The 27257-nt window shown below is 46.2% G+C and overlaps 1 protein-coding gene across 1 annotated transcript in view; it reads right to left on the bottom strand.

The window, feature by feature from the left end:
* The window catches only part of PEPD (peptidase D), a 166078-nt gene that overhangs the window by 15801 nt on the left and 123020 nt on the right, over positions 1–27257 (bottom strand). Inside the window, exon 13 of the mRNA XM_078670283.1 lies at positions 14653–14837. Coding sequence (XP_078526409.1) covers positions 14653–14837 — 185 coding nt within the window. The remainder of the gene's footprint in view (positions 1–14652; positions 14838–27257) is intronic.

The following is a 27257-nucleotide window of genomic DNA, read 5'->3' as shown; positions in this document are numbered from 1 at the left end:
AGCACTCCATGACGTCGACGTCGAAGCACTCCATGACGTCGACGTCGAAGCACTCCATGACGTTGAAGCACTCCATGACGTCGACGTCGAAGCACTCCATGACGTCGACGTCGAGGCACTACATGACGTCGACGTCGAGGCACTACATGACGTCCAGGCACTCCACGACGGCCCCAACGCCGACTGGAACCGCGTCATAGCTCAGACGTGCCCTTACTGGGGATAAACCCAGAGATTACAGCATGGGACTCGGTAGAGGACCTACCCTCACCTCACCCAGAGGCTGAAGATGCCTTCAAACTCCTCTGTTTGAAACCTGGAAGCCGAAGCCCCCTAGAAAAGAAGGTACAGAGAAGACAGGTGTCCAAAGACACAGGCAAGCACAGAGTACAAACCCTGTGAGCTTCAGCTTCAGCCTTCAGCTCAGCTGCAGACAAAGCACATGTCAGACTACAAATAGTCTAAAGACAAGAAGACTGCAGAAATTCTGCCAAAAAACCACAGCAGAATGCAGATAAAGGCCAAAGACGTCGAGTGAAGCTACAAAAATCCAAAAATATCACAAAAATAGCATAGAAAAAGCTCAGAAAAGAAGAGCTAATGCTCCAGGGTCCTGCTAGCAGGAGCCGGAAAAAAGAACTGAAGGTGAAAGGGACCTGCACTGCATTCTGGGATACTGTGAGGCTTCTGGAAGGTTCTCTTAAAGGCACAGTATCCTGTTTTGAGCCACATAATGGCAACCTATGGGGCTTGTCTGTCCACTCCTTCCTCTCTATCATTCCAGAGGGTTTTGCTGTTAAAAGCAAGGTTTTTCTCTGTGGAAAACCCTGGACAGGCTGTGCTGTTGTGGTTTTTGGTGGAATTTCCAGTTGAAGTATTGGACAGTGTAGCCTGTGGATATAGGCTGCATTATCTGTCTTTAAATTCTCTCTTAAGTGTCTATGCAGGTCTGCATGTTTTGACAGCTTAAGAGATTATTTTTGATTGCTCCGGGGTCCGCGCACATGGGCGGGACTATTCACTAGATTATGACTATACACAGAGATCCCCTACTACAGAACAGTATTCTACAGACCAGCAAACATTTACATTTCACAGTTATTTGTTACTTTCTTCATAATTTTTGTTGACACCAGAGTCATTATTCCACCAGCTGGGCGACCAAATCTATATTTCTTGGCTAGCCGGTTTAGCTGGTAGAAGCCATCAAATATTGGGGTCTTGCCACATAGCCAAGTCTCCTGGACACGTATAATCTCTGTGTTTTCTCCTAGTTCCCTTATGTTTTTTTGTTTAACATCATCTCCTAGGCCATTTATATTCCAGGAGGCTAATCTTATGCTATGTGGCGTACCTTTTTCCTATTCAATATCGTCTAATCAACCTTCCTCCCCCTGATCTTTGAAGGCTCTAGATGAGGGCCCCGCCTGGCCTGACTCCTTGCTTTAATTTCCCCACCAGTGTTCAGCATTTGAATTATTTGCTACTATTTTGATGTTTCCCAATGACGCTCCATCCTCTTCCTCATGATCACATAACCTGACCTGTCTCTTTCCTAGACCTGCGTGACATTTTAGGAAGTTTTTCCCCTGCCACCCCTTCCCTTCTACTTCGACTAATACTTCTACTTCGACTATAACAGCTACACAATAACACAAAGAAAAAAAACACATAGGTCAAAAAGAAAAACCAGATTGTATTTTACTTCCAATGGTGTATGCCTGGGGGGGGAACACACAGAGAAGAATACAAGCCTGTTGGGCCTTATGAGATCATTTATTTCCCAGAAAGAGTCTGTGATGATGGCTCGGTTAAAAAACCTAGCAACCAGTGGCGGCCTATAAAGGAAGGTATCATGGCTGTGTCCCTGACCCCTTTCCAGTACATAAGAGTGTCACGCTGTGCAAAGGTCAGTCTGACAGAAACTCATTGTGTCAGGCAGCTAGATGCTTTACATGCACTAACAACCAGGTGCCAGGCAGCCATGGTTTGCCGGACTGATGATCTCACAGTTTTAAGGGAAGTGACATCATCAGCTGGGCAAAGCCCTGTGAGGGTCTTCCTCCTGATGAGAGGGAGCATCACTGATAGAGTGAGCTCTGGGTGCTTTAGGTTTCTGCTCTCAAGTGCCAAGGGCAGACTGCCAATCAGTGAAGCTTCACTGTACCCTTTCCCTACTTGTCACATAGTGGATTGGATGAACACATTTCACTGATCCCACCTCACGCTGTGACAAGTTAGAAAAGGGCCCTCTATCACTGGCTGATGCTTGAGGTTAGCCAATGAGAGGAGGGGGTGGGATCTTCATATTCCTGCTGCCTGAGGCTGCCCTAAACCTCCAGCTACCCACTGGCCAATGTGTATCTATCTACCTCCCACCACCTGTGAATGGGTAGGTGTGTAAGTGTTCGCATGTATGTGTTTGTAAATAGGTGGGTGTAAGTGTGTGTGTTTCCACTTGTGAACAAAAAGGTGTGAGTACGTGCACATGCGTGTGGTTGTGGATGGGTGAAAGTGATTATGTGCGAAAGGGTGCCCACTTTACAAGTTCTACAAATAAACAACTGCTAGAAACCTCATCCTAGCGCTTTTTAGCTATGGAGAAATTTAAAGATATTCTTGATGAGTGTGTAAGGGATAAGTCATCCGGAGGGAAGTGTAGTGTAAGAGACAGCAAAAGCAATTTGAAAGAACACACTAGGTGTAATGTGCTTTAGGTTTGTGAGGCATTTGCCTATTTCATGTACCTGTAGTTGAAGGTGCAAGTCTTGGAGACCACTGCCAGGAGTTGCTTTTAGCATCTGTCTGATGTCAGCCATTCTTGGAGTCTAACTGGAGTAGTTGTCACATGTTGTTGTGTGAGTGTAGCTCCCTTCTGTTGAATACGATTACAAAGATCTTTCTAGCAGCGAGTCTCAAGAGAATGGAAAAAGTTTGAGGTGCCCCTTTTTTTCCTCCCCTTTCCCTCTGATAGGGACCCAGGCTGGAATTCAAGGCCCCTGAGCATTTGATGAAAGTTCAAAATTCTGATGTCCTATAACAAAAGCTTTTTTTTTACAGGTTATTTTTCTCTAGGACATTTGCAATGATAATTTAAAAGGTTTCCAGGTTTATTGTGATCAGTCAGTCAATCAGTGATGCAATATCTTGGTTCTGTGGAATAACGACATTTAACTGAAAATTATCTACTAGTACTTTGTTACAGCTTTTCTACTAGCTGTAAGCCTCAACAACAAGGCTCTATTCCGGCTACCACACTTTTTAACAAGTATATGGAACCACTGAGTTATCCCTGGCAAATTTAGAAGTAAAGATACATCACTGTCCAAATGTATCTGAAGACCTCTAAGATCTATTTCTATATGATTCAATCTAAAAAAAATACGACAATGAATGTCTGGTCTTCTGAGATTTTAACATCAGTACATTTTCACATTCCTCCTAGTATCTCCAAAGCACCAAGGCAAACTCGAGGCATAATTACAGGCAGACCTGAAGCTAAATCGCTTCTCTTTAAACGTATCGCCTGAAGTAAACTTGTTAGGTTCCATCCTAGACAACAGCTTATCCCTCTGGGCTAATGTTTAAAAAAAATCAACTAATTTCTTCCTCCGATCTTTCAGGAAAATAAAAAACTACCATGCACAACACAACAACTACTAAAATCCTGAGCTGACATACTAGTGATCTCTTGACTGGACTCAAGCAAAACCATCCTTGCAGGGGCACCTCAAGCAATATTGCACTGCTATAAGCTGCATTTCTCTCCACAGCTAGACTGGTATAATCAAATAGAACATTCGTTCACCTAACACTCATTTTAAGAGTCCATCAAAGAATACAATTGGAATAGAGGCCGTCTGCTGTCTGATCATCAGAGCCATTCACCTCAAGAACCTCGGGTCCTTATCAAATTTGTTGACCCTTTAATTCAGATCACAAGATTCAAGGAGCAACGACTCTTCTGGATACACCAAAAACGCAAAACAGTAGCAGTGAAAAAAAACTCAGGAATGGAAAGGCTTTTATATAGTGCATGGCCACCCAATGGCATCCCAGCGCAGCAGCAGGACTACGATGGGGAGGGGGGGCACAAAATATTCAAAAAATTGATTTGCGGACTGTTTTTTGCATATATTTCATTAGCATTTAGAATTCCAAGACGTCAATTAACAATTATTTCTTCAAAAGTATAACAATAGGAATTCCATCCCACCTCCATGGATCAGCCAAGAACTCACTCTGGTGAAGGATGTAGTCCATTGTTCATTAACTAAAAATGCAGCGCACACGCTTTGAAAACATTCAAGAAAGGGATCCTGACCATCAGAAAAAAACAAGTTCCTTTTAGTAACACTCTTTCTAGTGGTTCCTCGATTTAAACACAGATTACTAGCCTTCAGAATTGCCTCAATCGCCAGTTTTATTCCTGCGCACCCGAAAGTAGCTCTGTCCAACTCAATGTTAACTTAGTTACCCCCCCCCCCCCCGGATGTGAGGATGGAGCCACATATAAGCACCAGCTCTGTGTGTCAGTTTCTTTCATTACTCTGTTTCTGCACTCGTATGGGGAAGAGAGAGAATGGTAAGGAGTCTGCAGTTAGATACGAGGGGGAACATCCTTTACAACGCGGATGTTACCCCGCAGTACCGTTACAACGCGTCTTTTACAACGCAAGTCGTAACCACGACTTGCGCTGGAGGGCGCTCAAGGATAAGGAATAGTAGATTTACTATTCCAACACCTTCCCTACTGTACGTAGGCTGGTGTTGGAATAGTAAATTTAACTATTCCTAAGTCCGCACCCCTACAGCGCAAGTCGTGATAACGACTTGCGTTGTAAAAGACGTGTTGTAACGGTACGCGTGGTAATACCACGTGTTGTACCGTCATACATCCGATACGAGTGTCCACCAGAAAGAGCATTACTAAAGTCAAGTCACTTCTACATCTTATGGATACTTCTAACCACAGAGTCCTCAATTCTAGAATAGATGCTAAGACAGTGCCTCTCCAGGTAGTGGGTCTGTGGAATGGCTCAGATTAAAATGTCCTGTAGGACAGAATGGGAGAAATACCCTTCCAGTCGGACCTGGCTGTTCTGGCAATAGTGCCTTGTGACAGTAATGCCGATGTCCCAACCTGACATATGTCAAGAACAGGCCCTCTGCGTGCCAATACAGTGGTAGCAGCCTTCTCCTTGGTGGAATGGCCTTTCAGTTCTTCTGGAGGATGCTTCTTGGTCAATGCATGGTAAATCCTAATGAGGAGCTATACAACTTGTCAAGGTAATTTTGTGTACACTCTTGCCTTTCTTTACTCCAGAGTACCCCATATAAATCTGATCGCCCAATCAATGGGTTTTGGTGTGATGGATGTAAATGCTCAAGCTCTTCTTGGGCTCCAACTGATGGAGTCTCTCATCCTCTTTTAAGGGGTGGGGCGAAGCAAAGAATTTTGGGAGAATGATGATTGCCCAACCTGAAAAGGAATAACGACCTTTGGTAAAAATCCCTGCCCTGGTCCTCAAAACCACTTTATCTGGGAAAAAGTGGAGTAAGATAAATAAAAAAAGTTATCTTGGCTGGCTGATGAGCATGACAGTACCAGACTGAGAAGTAAATAATTTGGACAAAAACAATACATCTCACCTGAAACAGGCAAGTGCCGATGTATTGACTTTGCCAGTGCATTTGATCATTTTTTTAGGCCTGTCAGCTGTTAAGTGCTATTGGGCTGCTGGGTTTATTATTTTGTTTTTTTTATTTTACTGAACAAAAAAGTATGCTTTCTGGTGCATGTGCATGCATGCAAAAACAGAGTGGTCGTTTTTGGAGTGGTTTACTTCAACTGAGATGCACAGTATGGGTTTTGGCTTTTTCTCCTTTACTATTCCAACATGGCTGCGGGTTATTTTAGAATAGGGAAATAAAAATACCAAAAATACAACAAACATATCCAAAAATGATATACTTATTTGATCAAAGGAGGGTCAACAAAAGGAGCTATGGCTATGCTTTAGTCCAAATTAAAAAGGACGGTCTTTGAATATTCCAAACTTTCTTCCCACGGATCATGGCAAACAACATTATGCGATGCCAATCTCTATATTTCAGGGTCAAGGGAAAACATCCTTTGAGGAAGAAAACAATTGCCTGATGCTTGAAACTGTCACAATGTCTTCTTCTCATAATGGTACGGCACCCTGAGATGAGTCACTTCCCCAAGATTGTAAAAAGCAAGCAACTCCTTAAATAATGAAAAGGTGCACTCAAAACACGACAGAAATCCGATGACAACCTTCTAGATGGAAGGTACTGTATTTCAGACCCAATTTCAATCTTTAAATGAATATTATTTGTCCAAGCTCATTTACAATGACCTAGTGTGAGCACCCAGCGTGATCCAAAACCTTTGAAGATTTATTTGTAAGGTTATCATGAAACAGCTCCTTAACCAGGTAATCAATAGATGTCTCTACAATGAAATCGCTCAGAACCTACAAGATTGTTGTGCCTACATGCATTACTCCATAGTAGCATTTGCTCAAGGTCGCCCAATACCTGGGTTAACACTCCATGGTATGCAGGGAATTATTCCAGCACACTACTCAACATGTCCATGCTGATTAACACTTATGTTTCTGATGCACACAATTAACTGCCAGTAATAGAACCATATGAAGTAAATTGTATGGCACACCTTTATGCCAATTCAATTGTCAAAGTATTTACCAGCTAGACACTAAATGCAGACTATTTTTGCAGCTATTAAAAGACAGTGAACATCAATTTGGAAAAATTATAATGTACTACAGTAAGAGATCTTGATATGCTTTGAGGATCTGTGGCTGTTTGATTCCACGCCCTTTTTGCACATAGTACAATCATGATTATGCAGGTAATGCATTCATGAAATTGCTAATCTTGAGGTAATGTAAGATAATGTAGCTATTTTACACCTACGTCATCCCATTTTTGGAATAAAATGATCTGTTTAATAGAGTTTTTTGAGTGTGCAGTCGCTGTTTGTTTCCCCCTGCACTCTGGGGAAACTGAAACAGAAGAGTCTTTAAAAAAGTCTGCCTTATTTCGCCATACTTCCGTAAATCCCCTTATAAGCCAGAGAGGAACATTGTAGCTGTGTTAGAAAACTTCTGCACCTGCAACTACAAGACAACTTCCAGCATTTGAAAAAGCAATTGATGTGATGCATTCTTTGGCAGCACTAGTTCCCAAAAAGGTACACTCTTTTACTCAACCATCATCTCCATAAACGCTGTTGGACAATCCAGTGATTTCAATCAGACACTGACTGAACTTTCTTTTTCAAAAATAGGTAGGACTGAAGGGAACATGCATTTTTGCATACTAGTCGACTCTTCACTTACCCATCCCAATCCTTGAACACAGTCCCGCCAAAAAGCGCCCACAGAAACACTACATTTCAATAATCAAACTTTTATTTAAGGGCGATAGCCCTACACTTTATCAGATGTTTAATATATTTTACATCTGTCTGAGTTTCCTTTTGATTCTTCTTGTTCGTCTGAATCCAGGTTCTGAATAAACTGGGTTCTGTTGTAATTTTTATACAGCACAACATACACTGCTTTCAACAACTGTTGGGATACTTCTCTGGGGAATTAGGCCACACAGACCACGGCCTCGACCCCCATCTGTGTTTTTACACATCTGGTATTAATGTTTTGTTTGGTCTGGAGGACATTTATGCCCGTTAGTCTAATCGGTTTTTGTAGTTCCTCTCACCTGAAGCATTATGAGTGGCTGTGTGTCTATACTCTGTTCCCACGATGGTTAACCTCAGGTTGTGGGTTATTCCACAGCTGTCTCCTTGATGGACAATGGTCTTGTGACTTACCACAATCCATGTACCATGCATAAATACATGGATAAGACGTGTCAACATCTTTAATATGACATGGTCTGCATGTCAGCATCTTCAGATTCCTTGATAGTACTCTGGTGTTGACATTGGGGTGCCATGTTTTTCCTCAGTGTGGCAGCGCAGGTCCTTAACTGTAGTCCTGAGCTGGTGCTCTCATGGTTCACCATGGTACAAGTAGCATAACTGCAGCCATGTCTTCTAAGTGCCACTCTCCTCCTCGGTCCTTCTTGTCATCAGATGACAATAGCCAGTTTACCCATAGCTTTGACCTTTATCATACATATTCATGAGCCCAGACACAGGCATCTTAGCACATGTCAACTGAAAAGTGTTTTTGGCATACCGGCAATAATAAACAAAATGAAATAGGAGTCCATTGAAGATATTAAATCCATGAGGGTGAAAACAATATAAGGTAGAGGAGAGGAGTGGGGCTGAATCTGTGAAATATACAAGGTGAAAAGTGTCGAAATTCTTTGGTGGTTCAATAAAAACTATTTTCAAAATTGAATGAAGAACAGACACAACAATAATCTTAAAGGCCGTTCGGTCTGTTATTTTCTTTACCAGATATGAGATACATTTCTCAGTATTAAGGGACTTTTTTTATTCCACCTCACACAAAAAGGGATGAGCGCAGACTCTTAGTGTAAGGCAGCAACATCAGTACTCTCTGGATAGGCAGGGAAAATAGTAGAAGCCAGTATCTAGGGCACGTATAGCAACACTAAGGGATTAGTGAGGATTATATACTACATGTTCGCCTCTATTTGCAGTTCTTCAGCTTAGGCTTCGATGGTGATAAATATTGGTGGTTAGGTAGATTCACTGACAGACACCAATTGGTTGCTGTGCCCCTCAGGTCTCTATCTTTTTTTTAATCATCTTTAATTATGAAAAGCCCTTTTGTGTTTAACTACATTTGCTGATACTGGTTCATCGGTTGATTGAGAATGTTGGGACGTACTGTAAAAATAATACGTCCTGGGTCTTCATGATTTTATGACTACTCCTAATTGTCTAGTTAGTGGTGATGTATATATGTTAGTACTTATGGGCTGTAATCAAGATACACTTTAAGCATACTCTTAACTTCTTCTCTGAAAGTAAGAGCAGCAATACCAAGGTTCTGTCCTTATGGCATTGGAGCTGGATCACTCACTGTGCCCGGAGTACATTATAGTACATTTACATTCCATTACAAATGCATTTAGTCCCAGCACTCAACCACATATGATGTACTACAATTTGGTTGAAAAGAATAGTGGAGAATTTCCACCATTCAGTGTGGGAAATATTAATTAAGTGCCTGGAATAAAAGGATTTTCTGAAAAATACAAATTCACTTTTCAACAATACTGGTTCCTCGCTTTTCAAATATGGTGTTCTTCAATTTGCAAGCCAGTACCAGGTAAAACTGCGTAATTTGGAAACATTATCAAGATGTACCGCCAAAGGCCAGCTTGTCTATGGCTGGACTGGGCCCTGGGCCAGAACCCCTGACCGTTTTAAGCCTCTAAAGAATTCAAAGACAGAACTGTTAGCATTGAGCTATACAGGTAAGCCCACTCCCTGTGTCGGGTTTGATGAAAATCAGTTAGCCAAATCCTACAAATGTCCAGTTTGTAAATTTACCTTTATGCAGCATATAGCCTGTGGTGTAAGCAATCAAATACACAGCCTCTGTCACCCCCCTGCATAACAATAACGTTGTAGAGAGGATTATTCCCTGTGCATTACTGAACACTAGGTCCTTGACTAAGCATACATTGGAGTTTTTAGACCATGCAGAACTAGAGCCTTGACCTAGCTTTCATTATGGAGACATGGTTAGATGAAACCTCGGAACCGGACCTAAATGTAGCAATTCCAGAGAGCTATAAGCTTCACAGATTAGATAGAGTGGGTAAGGGGGGATGAGAGGCCACAATCCTTTGCAGAAACTTAGATAAGGCTTCTTTCACTATGATATCTCTGGACGATGGTGAAGCCTTACTGTTCTCTTTCAAATTCGACAATAAAATAGCTTTCAATGGGCTTTTAATTTCTCCCCCCCCCCTGCCCCAGGAATGTGTTTGAGACAAAGCTACAGGCTTTTTTAGAATTGTGCATGGAATTTCAGAACTTCACTGTACTGGAGGATTAGAATTTTCATTTAGAACTGGTTGCCAATAAGGAAACCCGAGTTTTTAATAGACGACTGTTGCTGTTTTGGCCTTAAACAAATTGTCAATGTACCTACTCCATAATGCCAATCATATCTTGGCCGGTATTTTCACCAATAATTTTGGGATGAAATTCGACAGGGTTCTCCCTTTGATTTAGACAGACCTTTAAGCAGTCATGTTTAATATAACTATCACAGCTAAAAGACCTCAACCTAGTAGTGTAGATGTCCCGCTGATAGTACGCCCCTGGTGAAAAATTGAGGCAACTGAGTTATTCGCTGCCCTCAATGAGGCGAGTCCAAGACTAGATGCTGACATTGGTTCAGTCACCACCAACTTCACGGGTTGGATTGACTCTTCACTCATAACTAACTCCGAAGATAAATCTAAAAAGTTCAAGAAATGCCCCTCAGCCCATTGGTATACCCCTGAGTTGAGGAAAATTAAACAAAAGTGCAGAGCGGGCAAACGTACTTGGAGGAAAGAATACGACCCAGACGAAAAAACTAAATTCACCATTTTAAGCAAGAAGTATAAAGATCTCATCACCCTAGTAAAAAAAACCAATACTTTTCTGATAAAATTAGGGCATCAGATTCCTCCACTGAACTGTTTAAAACAGTGACCAAACTTTCTAGCTGTGATCAATGAAACACCTTTATCCCAAATCACTCCTTCTGCAATGATCTGGCCGACTTTTTCCAAAATAAAGTAAATTGTGTTTATAAAGAATTTGCAGAATATCAGGGTTCCAGTGTAGGACAGACCCCCTTAATTGTGCCCTTGCGTGTATCATCAGAATCAAGGGTAAGTAGGACTCCTCCAGATGCCCTGATAAACTTTACGCCCTTGGTGGTGGATAAAGTTACTAGACTAATCGAGACCACTAAATCAGGCTCCCCTTCGAATCCATGTCCGCCTTTCGTTTAACATCTTGTTCCTGATATGACTGCAACTAATCTGACGATCTTACTGAACACTCTCCTAAAGTAAGAATATTATACGTTGGCCTGGTCAGAAGGCATTGGTTTTTCGTATTCTTAAAAGAACAACATTAGACCTACCGCCCAATATCTTGCCTACCTTTCCCTGTGAAAATCTTGGAAAAGGCCTTGAGAAACGAGCTTACCATCTATCTTGACTCTACTAAAATACTGAACCCTTCCCAATACGGTGTTAGGCCAACGCGCAGCACAGAATCAGCCCTAGTGGTTGCCACTGAAGAGATCGCAGGCTTGTGGATGAAGGAGGAAGGGCATCCAAGACCTCTAAGCTGCGTTTGATATGGTGAACCATGGGGTCCTAATCAACCAGCTTGAGGGGTTCGGTATAAGAGGTCCTGCCTTGGCCCTGCTAAATTCTTTTTTAGCAGGCAGAGAACAAATAGTTGAGTTGAGCAGGTTTAAATCCACTGCTTTCTCTCTGCCTTGTGGGGAGCCACAGGGGTTTTCTTTGTCCCCAACACCTTTTAATATTTACATCTCTGCCTTGGTACAATTGATTCAATCCTTTGGCCTGTCTGCCATCTCCTATGCCGATGGTACACAAATTATTGTATTAATCCCAGACAATGGAGGCACAGCAGCAAGCCATTTTAACAGCTGTCTGACTCAGGTTGCAACCTGGATGCAGAGAAACAGTTTGAAGCTGAACGCAGAAAAAACTGAGGTCATCCTGTTTGGAAAGAATCCTCCGTCTTGGAACAACACTTGGTGGCTGGTTATTCTGGGACCATTACCTTCCCCAGTTCAGAAGGCAAACAATTGGGAGTCCTTTTTGGTGAGCAATTAAATTTCTCAAGCCAGATAAACTGAATCACATCATCGTGTCGTTTCTATTTAATCAAGACACTAAAAAAGATCTTCCCATTTATTCTGAGGGAATTGCAAAAACTGGTGGTGGTAGCACTGATCCTGTCAAGGATAGATTACTGTAATGCCCTGTATTTGGGGATAAATAAAAGGCTTCAGTCGCAATTATAATCTCTTCGCAACTCAGCAGGCGGCTACTTCCGAGGCGGTCTAAATTCAGTTATGTCTCCAAAAAGATTCACGATTTACACAGGCTGCCAGCTGTGGCCAGATTAAAATTCAAAGCGCTCTATTTGGCCCATAAAGCCTTGCATTGATTGGAACCTTTATATCTGCAAAATCTATTTACTTGGTACTCCCTGCATAGAGATCTTAGATCTGCCACTGCCAAACTGGTGGTCATACCAAAAATAAAAAAATACTACAGGGTGGGGTTTGTGGGGGGGTCAGGAGATTTTTCTATGTGGCTGGCAAACTTTGGAACTCACTGCCCCTATCTCTAAGATCCCAATTCAGTCATCTTCTCTTTAGAAAATCTCTAAAGACATGGCTCTTTGCGGCATCGTCTAAATAAACCAGAATTTCGGGGTAGCGGTTTCAGAGGTTTCCACTGGCGCCAAGATACTTGGGCGCGCTTTATGAAATACTTCCTTAAAAAATACTTATGAAGTGCATAATGTTGCTTAAGTCCGTCCTGTTTCCTTTATCAAGCAGCAACTTCAGTTGGCTGAACCTGACCTTTGCACACTGCATCATGCAGATTTAGGATCAGGGCATTGCAGCTATGATGGCAAACACAGCACACTGACGGAGAAGTTGTTGCGGCAAAGCCCTGCAGTCTCAAAAAAAATTGCAACAGGTATTGTTACAGAAACAGACTCAGAATAACATAGGTTACATTTCCCTTGCATACATTCTCAAACCAATTTATTTTGGTTTATTTAAGTGATCAGGGAACTAAACTTCTGCACACATTCTAATTTGTGATTCTCACTCCTTCACAAAACGTTAACGGATTCGGATTGCGATCAAGAGAAGTTGTTTTAGTTAGCATTCCCCTGACCTCTACACTATGTGGGTAGGGGGCCAAATTCCAGATTGCACCTGCTTTTGCAACACCATCAGGTTATAGACAAGGTAGGCTGACCCCGGTGGCCACTGCCTCTCTTGACACACGGACAAGATATCCGACGTTGCCTGCAATTGTTTTTATGCACACTTGCATACATGCACACACTCATGTACCCATCCTTTTCTGATATTTTCTAATTGCGCATTTCTGATGTGCAACATCAGAGGCCTCTGGTGGGTTAAAGTACTTTATAAAAAGCATTTGATTAGGATGATAATACAAAAACTTTCTGCAAGGTACGAAATCTAACATACAGCGTGTTTGAAATACATTATTCACAGTCTTTATATGTTTCTGCTGCTTGTCTTCTCAGCCCTGGTTTTATCATGTTCAAGTTTATCCATTTGCCATATTTTTTCTAATGCCTGGTTTTCTACTTTGGGGCCAAGCGCTGTAGCAGACACAGTGATGATATATGAATGTATTGGAGCAATGTATAGAAGTAAATCATTTTAAATAAGTAGCATTGTGTCGATCTACCTAGACGTTTATATTGCAGGCCTACATGTGGGATGGATTCTAGGATGGTATCAAATTATATCAAGTGCCTTACAAGGCCTCAATGAAAGCATGACCACACAACACTTAGAAGCAGCTCGGAATGTAGTCCCACTTGGTTGTATGGTAATCTCCTAAAATAAGTTGTAAATGATTCCCTGTAGGATGATACATCATAAAGAAATGACTTCCCATGTCCCCTTACAAAAATAAAGAGCTTCCCATGTGCACATATCGAGTACCATCACCTTGCTACGGTGTGTTCAACTATCCTATGCTTGGAAGAGCAGAAGTCAGCTGAGACGACCACAAATTTCCACTGGGTTGCTGGCTTTTGGAGAGTTACGGTAGAGGAGGTGGGCCAGGAGGAATCGCTGACAGAAGGGCGCCTGGGAAGCATGGCTTGCAAATACAGCAGCTATTTTAGAAAGAAGAGCATTTACATTTTATATGCATTGTTGTATCATACAGAGTCACCAACAATGCAACTAGACACTGCCACAGAACTGCCTCTACTCCTCTAAGGAGGAGGTGGAGCTTGCACTGGTGCTTGGACCGGCAGCATGGCGAAGGTCATAGAATCGGGGTGGGGCTCTTTCTCGTGCTGTTACCAGCGGCCCACAGGGAGTGGGCTGGACTCTCCCAATCTTACAGGTGAAGGAAGTGTGCTCCCAGTGGCAGTAGATGATCTGCCACACATTCCCAAGCACCAGCTGAGATGGACTACTGACCTCGAGGGACATGTAACCTGAAAGTGACAGTGCCAAGGGTGGCTTGGATGCAAGAGGGGAATATGTTGTGCAAACCATTTTTTTCCAGTGTTTCTGCTTACTTATTACTGGAAGAATACTTTTAAAATTAATACATCTATGAAATACTGTGTGTTGACAGCAAAATGAGATGTCACCCCATGCATCCACCAACTAAAGGGCGCTCTGCCAAACAAAATAATGGCTGAAAAGTGGGGAACCGAAACCCTTTTCTGTTTTTTCATACTGTTGTGTATTGTGTGACTGCATTCTGTGGTGAGGTTTTGGTGACAACTGGTCTTCCCAGACAGGTAAAGCTGTGTGTAGTCAGACCTACAAAAGAGCGATTTCCCAACCCAATTGAACATTGTATTGGAATACTAACCTCTGGGTAGCCTCCAACATCATGCACGTCAATGCCAAGAAAATGTCCCAGACCATGTGGCATAAATATTGCACCCAGATGAACTTTCACCATGTCATCCACGTTGTCTTTCAAAATGCCAATTTTGGTCAGTTCTTCCAGATGAACTCTGTCTGCTAGACGATGCATATCTGGCCAGGCAACACCTTAGAGAGGAGAACAAAGGAAGCTATTACAATATGCACTTTCATAGACCACATTCTAAAAAGCGCCTCAAGACGCTCACGGGTCAAGCAGCCGTGCTCTACAAATCCTGATTGATTGAAAAAGCAATACACAATAGATATCACTTAAAGCCATATGAAGCCAATGCAGAGGCCATATATTTTAGGTTTAGGAGTCTGTTGCTTCTCAACCAAGAACCTCTAGGGCCCTATTCCGGTCTGTCCCATGACCCACCCATGGATCTACGTCCTCTGATTCTCTTAGAGAATGCCCATATTTAATGACTGGCTAACAAAGAAAAAACGTGCTTCCCATATAAGTTGAAATAAGAGTCAAGTACAATCCAGGGACTATTTAAAAATGTTAAATTCAGGCAAAAACATCAAACTACTATATAGGAGATCAAAATATAGCAATGCATGGTGTATACAGCTGTAAGGATATCAGCAAATGGTAACTATTAGTAAACAATGGTGATAAATGCATGTAAAATTAAGTTTACTTTGCAACATGCTCCTAACGGCTACAGAATATCACTGAACTATAAATATTCAATCTTCATGCACAAGTAACTATCAGTTTGGAAAGTGGTATAACTTGGTGTAGGCTTACATATATTAATACTAGCATCACTGTAGCGAGGGTGAGCGACCTCTCATTGCCAAAAATGTCACTAGTGGACTCCATAGGTCTCGGATTAGAATTCACAGGCATTAAACCCCAGCAACACCCCAACTGTTCTTGACAGTATGCTGCATCTCGCAGCCAGTGGTTCTGGAGGGGCGTCGGATGCCTACCCCGGGAGACAACAACCCTACATTTAGCCAATAATATCAGAATAGCTGCGAGTCTGCGGATGGATGGTGGAACATCTTTAACACAGTCGAGTAAAGCGATCGTTGGTGTCCATCCGGTCACTAACTTGGTAATCGCCTCAATAGTGGTAACAACCTCTTCCCAGGAGACAGAGACCGCAGTACTAAGCTAAGTGCAGGAAGGTAGTGGTAGGGGCGCCACAGCACAGACAGCGCACGCTCTACCAGAACCATCCTACACATCTGAACTGGTGTACAATAAACTTTGTGCAGATATTTGAAATGTATTTAATGAAGCCTGTAGTTAGAAGAGAGAACAGTGGTCTGGACGCAGCAGTATTGCCACTGCACCTCACTGGTTATCTAGCTCAGCAGACCATGCAGCGTAGGCTGCAGGGACACAAATCGGGGCCTTCTCCTGGATTATTGTGTTAAGCGAGTGATAAGTTTAGGAGGAGAGGGGTTTGTGATTATAATTTCTAAGGCATGAAATGTTGGTAGAGCTGATGGTAAGTAAGCACATCCAAAAGGGTGTAGGACGGGTTGCCCAGGACATGTTGAGGAGAATGAAAATGGTCCAACAGGTTGAGATCCCAAAACGTGTAAAGTCTCAGCGGTTTCAAATGACCACAGGCCACCAGGTCAGCCAACCCAGGAAGGGATGGATGTCCAGCAAGAGGCACAGTCGGGGCATACATGTGTTCCAAGTGCACCCGCTGCCTCAGTTTGCCCCATGCCCAGATAGTACAGGCTGCTGACTTTACCTCAGTTTAGGGCCGCGTCGGGGGGGAGGTATAAAGCAGCACTGAGAGGACTGGTTGCACCATTATCATGTTCAGAAGCTGTATGGCGTAGGATCAGCGCAGGATTCAGCCAGTAGTGAGCAAACTGTGCCTGAGCGCATTAGAAATATAGGTCCATGTCCAGTGCACATAGGCTACCCTGCTCAAAAGGGAGAGTGAGGATTTCCCACTTGACCTGGGGTTGTCTAACCGCCAATGCCAGTGTAACTAGGTTGGAGCGGAGATGGCGGTAGAAGGGGACTGTGAGAGGGAGCAGGAGGTTTATGAATATGAAGAGGAACAAGGGGAGTAACACCATTTTATCAAGTGCAATCCTTCCCACCAAAGACAGCGGCAATCGGCTCCATGACTGCACACAATCCTCCAGCCACGCGAGAAACCTGCCATAGATAGCACTCCAAAGTTCACTCAGATCGCAACTAATCTAGGCTCCTAAATACTGAATTGGTGCCTTATCTGGTGCAGGGGTAATTTTATTACTAAAGCTTGCATAGTTGAGGCAAGCGGGAATATCACAGATTTGGACCAGTTAATAGGGATTCCCACATAGCCTCGAAACTGATAATTTCCCCAACGACAGGAGCAAGGTTGGTTGCTGGGTTACAGATGTATAGGGTGACATTGTCTGCATACATGGACACTAGGAATCTTCGGGGAGTATTATTTACAATACCAGTCTCCGGTGAGAGTGGTGCTGCCGTAATCTGGCCGCCAGGGGTTCCACTGCAATGGCAAATAGAATGGGAGTCAAGGGGCATCCCTGCCAGGTGCCCCTCAACACAGCAAATGAAGGAGTGTATTTAGTAGTTTGATCAGGCATAGGAAGTTAGTGCTGAGACCTAAGAGAGCTAGTGAATCAAAAAGTTAGGGCCATTCTAAAGAATCGGACGCCTTAGTTGGGTCAAGCAAGACTGACACTGCGTCTATCTGGGAGTTGATGATATGGAGAAGAGTAAAGAGCGCGCAGGTTGTGGACAGATCATCAGTTAGGGTCCGGGTCAATGGTGTGCGGCAAAAGAGGTGGGAGGCGATCAAGATCAAGTTCAACTTTATTAATGTTTAGACACTTTTCTTTAAAACATACATTTTAAAACTGAATACATTTTTAATTTAAAAACATTCCCTGCCTCTCCACTCCCCCCCCTCCCTACTTGTGGACCAGGCTAGTACCCAAGTAAACCAACATTTAATACATAAAATCTCCACTCCCCTAACACCCCAGCTCTATGATAACTAACTTATATATATATATATATATATATTTTTTTGTAGCTGGGAAGCTCTTGTTTTTCGTTTGAAATCTGTTTTTATTTTCTAGATAAAGAATAGAACACAGGTCCAGATATACACAGCGTCAGGCCCACAACCCTAATTAGGGCCGGCCGCGTACTGTAGGAGGGTCTCCAAGAGTATGGAGAAGCAGTAGCGAAGTAGCTTGAACACAGCATGTTGCCTACAACCCTTGTTGGGCCGGCCGCGTGACACATTATATATAGCGATGTTGGTCTATTGTGGGAAGTCGCAGGACCCTTTAAAAACAACAACACTGAGAACACAGGCAAGAGGCTCATATAAAGTGAGCAGTGATGAGTGGACAGAAAGGTGTCGGAAAGAGAAGAGGTAGTAGGAAAGAAAGATAGCAGCAAAAAAGGCCGTGCGGCCGGACGGGGTAAAGAGTTCAGCGGCGTATGTTATTTAAAGTCCTAATACTTGTCAGAGGAGGTTGCGCGCAGAGTTGATCTGACTGCGGGAGTAGTCTGTTGGGGTCAGGCGGGAGTATAGCATCTTCAAAGAGTCGTAGAGCTCTAAGCTTGGAGGGCAAGTAGCTTGCATGTTCTATTTTACAAAGGTAATTGACTAAGGGTCGCCAGACAGCGGTGAAGCGAATGTCACGTGATTGCAGTTGCGCTGTAAATAGTTCCATGTTTATTACATGCCATAAGCGCACAAACCAAGCGGAAATTGGGGGGGGGGGTCTCCGCTTTCTTCCAATATAATGCTATAAGTTGTTTAGCAGCCCCAAGCATGTGAAGTGCTATAATCCAATCGCTGCGGGTAAGTGCCTTTAGGTTGTCAGGCTTGAGGCCTAAAAGGATCAGGGTTGTGGATTCAGGCAGGGGGAAGCCAAATACCTCCTTAATATGACTAAGGACTTCCTTCCAGAGCAGGGTCAGGAGTGGGCAAGCCCACCAAATGTGAATGAAGTCTCCAGATGCAGTTGAGCACCTCCCGCACAAAGGGGATGTGGCGGGGAACATTTTGTGCAGTCGAGTGGGCGTGTAATACCATTGTGTCATAATTTTGTATGCATTTTCCCTCTGCGAGATACTACAATAGACCATAGGAATGTCCCGCCATAGGCGATTCCACTGTGCGGGTGTGATTTCCATGGAGGACGTCAATTGCCATTGGCGCTGATATGGATGGGTAGCCAGTACCGGGGGATGCTGCAGGATCTGGTATGTCCGACAGAAAAGGCCCTTCAATTCGTCAAAGGAACGGACCAGCCGCTCAAAGGGGGTGAATGGTGGGTCGGCCGCTTGTTGCATCTCCGGTGAGGACACCCAGTGCTGAAGCTTCCCAGTGGAAGATGAAATTCCTCTCTGCACTGGGCAAATGTCTTAAGCGTTCCTCCTTCGTACAGATCGCCGATCCCTCTGCATCCCCCCCGGAATAGTGGGTTACCTGCAATGGGAGTATGGGGGGAGGGAAAGGTCATGAGTCACTTACGCACGGCCACCTTGTCCCATACATCTAGGACTGTTTTTGTGGGCACAGCAATATAGGCGCTCCGGAACGTGCAGTACGGTGGAGTCACGTAAGATCCCAGATGGTACGCCCAGTTACCATCCTGTCCATATGGAACCAGATCTTTTCACTTTGTGGTATTCCACTCCGAGACAAAGCGAAGAGGAGAGGCCCAATAGTATTCCAGGAAATTAGGGCATGCTAACCTTCCTTTTTCTCGCGGGAGCATAAGGATCTTGTGGGAGAATCGTGGTCTACGCCTGTCCCATATGAAAGTGGTGAGGTCTCGCTGAAGGCCCTGTATCTAGTGCTGCGGGATAGAGGTGGGAAGGCATTGGAATAAATACTGGATTTTAGGGAGTATCGACATTTTAATGGCGTTAAGTCTGCCCAGCCAGGACAGAGTCCGAGATTTCCACCCTCTCAAGTCCTCCAAAACAGTTCTCCTGCATTCCCGCCAGTTTACCTGGGTCCACGTGTCAAGGGAGGGAGTCAGTTGAAGACCTAAATACCGGATGTGATCGGTGGCTCATTGATAGGGATCGATCTTTTTCAAGACTGATATCTCCTCCCCAGGGATTGAAAGATTCAGAGCCCAGGATTTGCCATGATTAAATTTAAGGTCTGTGGCCCGCTCAAAGGACTGTAGCAGGGAGTGAAGCGCCGGGAGGGATATATGTGGACGCGATAATGTGAGGATAAGATCGTCTGCAAAGAGCGCAACCTTGTTCTGCCGACCTCCAAGGGAGAGGCCATGTATATCCGCAGTCTGCCTGATCATCTCCGCTAGAGGCTCTACCACAAGGGCAAACAGCATAGGAGACAGGGGGCAACCCTGCCGTGTACACCTATGAATGGAAAAGGAATCTGTAAGCTGCCCACTGACCAGTACCCTAGCTTGTGGGGAAAGGTAGGGGGCCATGATTATAGAAATCATGTTCCGACCCAACCCAAATGTCTGCAACACCGCCCGGAGGAAGGTCCAGTCCACCAGGTTGAACGCTTTCTCCGCGACAAGCGACAGAAGGTAGGCCAGTATGTTCCAGTGGTGTGCTTTCCCCACCAGGTGTGCGATTCTACGCACATTATCCGCCCCTTGTCGGTTGCGGATGAAGAAAACTTGGTTCGGCTCCACAAGGCCAGGCATGTGGGGATGTAGGAGTTTAGCAAGTATTTTAGTGTAGATTTTAAGGTCCGGGTTCAACAAAGTTATGGGGCAATAGGATGCACATAACGTGGGGTCTTTTTCCGGTTTGGGGATAAAGGCTATTTCTGCTATACACATGGAGGGCGTCGGCCCGTCCGTGTCCGAGAAATAATTCTATAGTCGCAAGAGGTGGGGCTGGAGTTGCACCTGAAATATGCGGTAAAGGCCAGTGGTAGGCCATCCGGGACCGGTGTCTTCCCAAGAGGGAGGTCTTTTAACGCTGCCGTTAGCTCCTCCGCAATGAGAGGACCTTCTAGTTGTTTGGCATGGTGGGGATGTATTGGGGTCCAGGAACACTGGTTCAGAACGTCATTGATGAGGCCCTGGGATGGAGCTTCTGCAGTGTAAAGGGCAGCGTAATAGGCCCTAAAGGCTTCGTATTTGGCCCGTTCCGTGGTGACCCTTTCTCCATCCGGCAGTTGGATGTTAGCTACATGGGCCTTCACTGCACGCGCTCACAGGCGTTTCGCCAGTAATTTGCCTACTTTGTCTCCCCCTTCAAAGTATCGCTGTTTTAAGGCTAGCAGGGATCTCTCAGCTTTATTGGTACGCAGGGAGCGGGGTTGCCCCCGAAGATTTGTGAGCCGCCGCCGACATGCAAGCGAGGGGTGTTCCTGGTCTTGTCTCTGTAATTTTTTAATGTCCTTGGAGAGGTTATCCTCCAGGAGTCGGGCCTTGCGTGCCCGCGTAACCGATAGGGATGTGATGTGGCTACGGATTGTAGCCTTGAAGGCATCCCACACCACAGGGAAGGGTGTTTCGGGTATATCATTACTCGCGAAGTAAGAGTCAACGACAGTCCGTATGCATTGCACGTCGACTGGGTTCCGCAGGACGTTCGGCGGGAGGCGCCACCGCGAGGGAAGGGTGGGGTTAGCAGCCGGGTCCTGCAGGAGAAGCTCAACATGGGCACGGTCGGAAAGCGATATGGCAGACATAGATGCGAGTAGTATGAGAAATCCCACACCTCAGGAGAGTGGTACTGTCATGAATCCATCAAGCCAAGGTCCGCTATCCTTCTCCGGAGAGCGGAATACATGGCCCAGTCCCATTCGAAGAAGCGTCGCTGCGGTCTACCCTAGGGTTCCACAATAGGTTAAAATCTCCCCCCAGGATCAATGAGGGGTCGCCCTGCGGCACGTGTTCCCGCAATAGCGCCCGGAGGTAGGAGTCCTGCATCTGGTTAGGCGTGTAGACATTACACAGCGTGAATAGGCGTTTCCCAATCCCTAACCCCGCTCTAATGAAACGTCCATCTGAGCTGCGAAAGACTTTAAGCCCCCCCTGCCTGATGCCATTTCTGCACAGAATTGCCACTCCAGCCATTTGGTGGTTGCCGTGGCCCAGAATTGGAGGAGATATTTAGGATGTGCCATCCGCGGAATGTCTAATTTAAAAAGATGATTTTCTTGGAGAAAGATAATGTCTGGGTTGTGTTGGAGGAGGTAACGCCATGTCTGCCGCCGCTTGTTGGGAGAATTAAATACCTTAACATTAAGGGATATAACCTTCAAAGGGCAGGGAGAGCCATAAGTGTGTCTGATCCCAAATTAGTCCATCATGCCACCATAGAAAGTAGGTCAGGGGGAGGGGAAGGGGGCGCAAGAGCGTGCCTGTCCTGTCAAGAGGGGCGCGCCACAGCATTGGGGTCTCCCGTCCGCCACATCTAGTAGATAAGAAAAAGTAGGGAAGAAGAGTCAGGTAAGTAGGAAAATATAGGAGTGAAAAGTAAATAACCAACATTGGCCAACCAGGCCACATTGTTCTGTTCCAGTCGCGGGTCAGCCTGCACCACAAGGTTTGGGTGATCCCAGAAATGTCACTCTCTCAAGAACAGATGGGGGTAGGTCATCTGCCGCTCTCGGGTTCGTCCAGGTGAGGTGCTCCAGCACTATCTACACGTCAAGCGGGGAGCTGGGGTGTTGTCCAGTTAACTAGAGCAGGCATCAATCCCGGAACGGAAAGGATGCGCTCCCAGAGGCAAGACCTGTAGTCCACTGCAGGTATGTGAGCGGTCTATCAGGGGGTTGGAGAGTGCGAACCTGCCTCTGATTTATCCCCTTCCAAGGACCTGATGTGTTCGATGATGTCCTGCTTAGCCTGCGAAGACGATTGCTCATAAAGGGGTGGGGAGCGTCTGAGACGACGCACAGTAGACCAGGAAGGTATGGCAGGCACCCGTGTAGGAGGCGGAAGACGAGTGGGGCTGGCAGGTGGTGAGGAGGGGGTTCGGAGTAGTTGAGCCGCATCTTTGTAGGACCACATCACTGTACGTTTGGACTCCCATGGAAAAATGAGGGTGATTGGGTGCCCCCACTGATAGGAGACATCCATGCTCCGCAGCTTGTCCGTCACAGGCTTAAAAACTAAGGGCCCGATGTAGGTGGCAAATACCGGTCGGAAACGACCGAATTCGGCCGTTTCCGACCGGTATTTGGCATCTTGAGATGTAGGGGGCCAGATTTGACAGATTCTGTAAATTTACCGAATCGGTAAATTTACAGAATCTGTAAAATACCGAATCGGTATTTTTACCGATTCGGTACCTTCCAGATGTAGGTGGGACTTTTCGGAGTCCCAAAGGCCCTACAAATTCGGTATTTTACCACCCAATCCAATTGGGTGTTAAAATACCGAATTCAGGTGTGCATGCACATGTGTGCATGCACACCTAGCCATGTGACAGACAGACATGCCCTTAGGGCATGTCTGTGTGCCACATGGCGCATATGCCTATTTTTGGGGTGCCAGAGGGTGTCAAAGTGACACCCCCTGCACCCTTGCCAAATTCAGTATTTACCGATTCTGTAATTACAGAATCGGTATTGCCCATTGATTCCTATGGGCTTCAAGGCCCATAGGAATCAATGGGCAATACCGATTCGGTATTTACAGATTCGGTAAATGCCGAATCTTAACGATTCGGTATTTACAGAATCTGTAATACCTACATCTCCCCCCTTCCTATTTACCTACTCTTAAATACCGAATCGGTAAAATTCGGTATTTAAGAGTAGGTAAATCGGAACTACCTACATCTACCCCTAAGTGTTGTCTTAAGGTATTAGGGACTAGATCCTGAAAGATCTGGATCTTGTTCCCATCATAGGTGAGATCCTGTTTAGCTCACGCTGCCCTGAGTATAGCCTCTTTTTCTGTGAAGAAGTGGACCCTAGTTAAAATGTCGGGGAAGACGCCTGGTCTGCCCGCGGGCCCGGAGACTCGATGGGCCCAGTCCAGGGCCGGCGGGGAAGCGTCATCATCCCCCCAGACCTTGTGGAGGAGCTGTGCCATGTAAGTCATAATGTCTTTCCCTTCCGCCCCGAGAGGAACCCCCCGAATGCGGCGGAGGTTGTGCCGGCGACTCCGATTCTCCAGGTCCTACTGCTTCAGTTGCAATTCTATATGCTGTTCTTCCAGGGTGGCCAGGAGTTGCCACAGTTGCTCCTAGTCCTCCGTACGGGCGTCAACTGTCTTTTCCAGCCCGCCCACTCGTTCGCCCAGGTCTGTAACATCTTTCTTGAGTTCCTAAACACAGGAATGCACTTCAGTGCGCAGGGAGCCTATTTCAGTCTTTAGTTCGGACATGATTGAGGCCATAAACGCTTGCGTTACAGGCGGCGAGTCCCCTCCAGCCTGCGGAGCCACCTCCGCAGGGGCAGACGAGCCCGCCTTGCCCCACATTGCCGCTACAGGATTGTCCCTGGGGGTCGCCACTGAGGATTCTTTGCCCCCTTTGGAGCGTGTCATTGCTAATCCGTAGACGTCCTGCAGAGTGCCAGTTGCAAAGGGCAGCGAGGGTTCGTAGGATTGTCTGCAGGGGCGTCTGGTTGCCAAGTACACGTCAGATGCAGGGGCCCCATGGGAAAACAGCAGTGGCGAGGATACTAGTCATCCGGTCCCCCTAATGGCCTGTGATGCCTGTCGACGATGTGGTCATCAATATCCAGTGAAGCGTGTACCGCATCACCTTTGCAAGACAGCAGGGTCAGAGCTTAGTGTTCAAGTGGGGTGGGGCAAGTGAAGAAATCAATAGCAGTGGCTATCCCAGTCCGCTCCACCCCACGTGGCAGGCGTCCTCACAGCTGGTTCCACAAGGAAGGCACCATCCCCACGCAGCAGGCTACCCATGGGTCCGCAGGCCCCGCACAAGCTCCAAGAGGGTAGGTAAGTCCAATGCAACAGGCCCAAGTACGCAGGTGGTCGTGGCTGTTCATATGATTGCAGCAATGCCCGTACCCGGCGTCTCCCGCGAGGCCCACAGCGTGCCCTCAGGGCCCACGGTGACCCGCGAAAGCATGCGCCCAGCCCCCATAGGCTCAGGATGGTATCCGAGTCAGGCCCAGCACTCGCCCCACTCCAACTTCAAGGAGGCAGGTGGGACCCAAGGCAATCGTCCCAGTCTCGCAGGGGCCAAAGCTCCACACAGGGGAATCTTCAGCTCAAGGCCCACAGCACTGCCTCAAGGCCACGCGCTCACCAGTTACTGTCCCCAAGATGGCGGCCACATCACCAGGGGGCCTGCAGTCTTGCCACCTGCCCCGCGGCAGCTCCAGGGGGCAAATGGGGCTCAGGGCGACAGGCCCGGGCACACAGGAGGCCGCAGCGCTACCCGGAGTTACAAAGGTGCCCACTCCAGGGGCCCTCTATGGCCCAGAGAAGTCTGTACAGGCAGTGTGCTCACCAGGTGCAAAATGGCAGCCGTCAGCCCGGCAGGCCCCCCAAGGCCAGATACTCGCACTCACCGGCAGAGTCTCTTCCGCCGTCCCCTACTGTGGTTGATGCACTGCCTCCTCCACAGATCAGCTCCGGCGCAGTCAGGGGGGCCAGCCCTGTCCTCCCGTAGGCGGAGACAGTACCTCCACTCTAGTTGTGGGACCGTCCGCGTACCCCCGGCCTGCCGCTTGTGTTGTGGCCGCTGGGTTCTACACCCCTGTCGCTCCGCTGTCAAGGCCTGCGCCAAATACAGTTCCCGGGCTCCCAGAGCACAGGAACAGCTAGCACTGCTCCTCTGGGGCTCCCCTGCCCGGAGGCCTCAAGATGGTGGGCCCTCCACGCAGTATTGTGCAGCTTGCCGGTGCCTTCAAGTGTTTCACCCGCTCCGCCGGGGGAAGCCCTCAACGGCCGTCAGGTACCGGGACTCAGCCCCACCAGGGCCTGTGTCTCATAGGAGGGCCCCGTCAGGCCAAATGGAAGTCACCCGCCTCCTCGGACTCCGGGGGACGCTCCCGCTGTGGCCTGCAGGATGCCGCCCATGAGCCCGCCTCCGATCTTCTCCCCGGTGTCGGGTCAGCCACTCACTCGTGCCCCCTGGTATCTCCGCCGCTGTGTCATCTGACTCCGTAGAGGAGGGAAACAAGGAGGCCGCCGGGGCACAGAGGGCCGCCCTCACCGCGCCACGAAAGGACTCCGCTGCTGGCACCACAAAATGGCGGGCGGCTCCTCTCGTCAGCCGATCTCTCACGGCAATTGCACTCCAGTCGCCTCCAGGCAGATTTCGGCTCAACAAGTTGTGCCCCACACTGTCAGCCGTCCGGGCCCCCCCAAGAATGGCAGCAATGGCCCCCCAGCTCTGCTAAATTAGCTTAATTTAGTAGACGTCGGCCGGAGCTCTCCCAACGTGCGTCTCACCACATTGCTGGCAAGACCACGCCCCCAAGCATATTTTAGAAAACATTGCTAGGGCGCATGCCACATCTAAAAATTCCATGTTCAAAAAAAGAGTAAGTGCATCATTACCATGATTTATATCCTATCTTATAAAAAAGCATTTTTAAAATTAAACTGAGAAACCTATTAAAATTACAACAGTCAAGTAACAGATGAACATTGAAATTTTGGAAACGCAAACTACATGTGCAGTTATTTGCTGCATCTAAAAGAACTTCACATTTTTATGGATCTATTGATCATTTAAGGCTACCCGAAAATTTAATAGAATTAAGTGTAGCGGGGCATCAGGAAGTGCTGATAAATATGGAAATGCCCGCCTGTTTTCCCAAGATTCTACCATATACTTTGTAGAGGGTCTATTCCCTACATACTCCATATCAGCCTCTCTGGACTCTCTTTCACAGGCAATTTTGAATTCATCTTTAGAAAGATGGGAGGCTTCTGTTATCTTTAACTCCATTTTTAAAGTTCCCACAATAGCAACTAACCTTTTCCTGACCTTCACTGCCCACCTTAATTCACTGTTTCCTATTTCAGCAGCACATAAGGCTGATACCTTCTGTACCTCCGAGACCCAAAGTTTATCCAAAAACCGCAGGGTTGCTTTATAGGCTAAAAATTACAGGCCTGCTTGTTCCCTTCTAGCCTTATTGCCTGGCTCATTGCACTTTCTCGGAGAGCGGACAATTTTTTCACACAGTTTCTCTAACATCTCTCCCAACTTCCCTTCATACTTAGTGACAATACCTCGGCCCCCTAAAAGACAGAGTAGGAACCATTGCCTTGTAGGCTGTCAAAAGGGGAGACCAGGAAGGGCCACCAAAGGTATTCTTAAAACGGACATGGCCCTCCATCATTGCTGCTGCTCTCATCTCCACCAATTCTTTATGCAGGACCCAGCTCAACTGTCTTATGAACGTCAGACCAAGGTACTTACCAGACGATGCAACCTCAATCCTGCTATTACTTAGGAGCCACTTATACGGCTTAACTTTTTTTCTGAAAGGCATTATTTTTGTTTTTTTCCGGATTCACCTTTAATTTATTACCCTCACAATAATTATTAAATCTGGTCAACTTCCCCTGCGGGCCGACTTGGGTCAGGTCCAAGTTTGCCAAATCATCTGCAAAGAGTAGACCCGACTCGTGGCAAAC

The sequence above is a fragment of the Lissotriton helveticus genome, chromosome 12, assembly GCF_964261635.1.
Source record: "Lissotriton helveticus chromosome 12, aLisHel1.1, whole genome shotgun sequence".
In the NCBI taxonomy this organism is placed as follows: Eukaryota; Metazoa; Chordata; class Amphibia; order Caudata; family Salamandridae; genus Lissotriton; species Lissotriton helveticus.
This window is presented reverse-complemented; position numbering and strand designations above follow the sequence as displayed.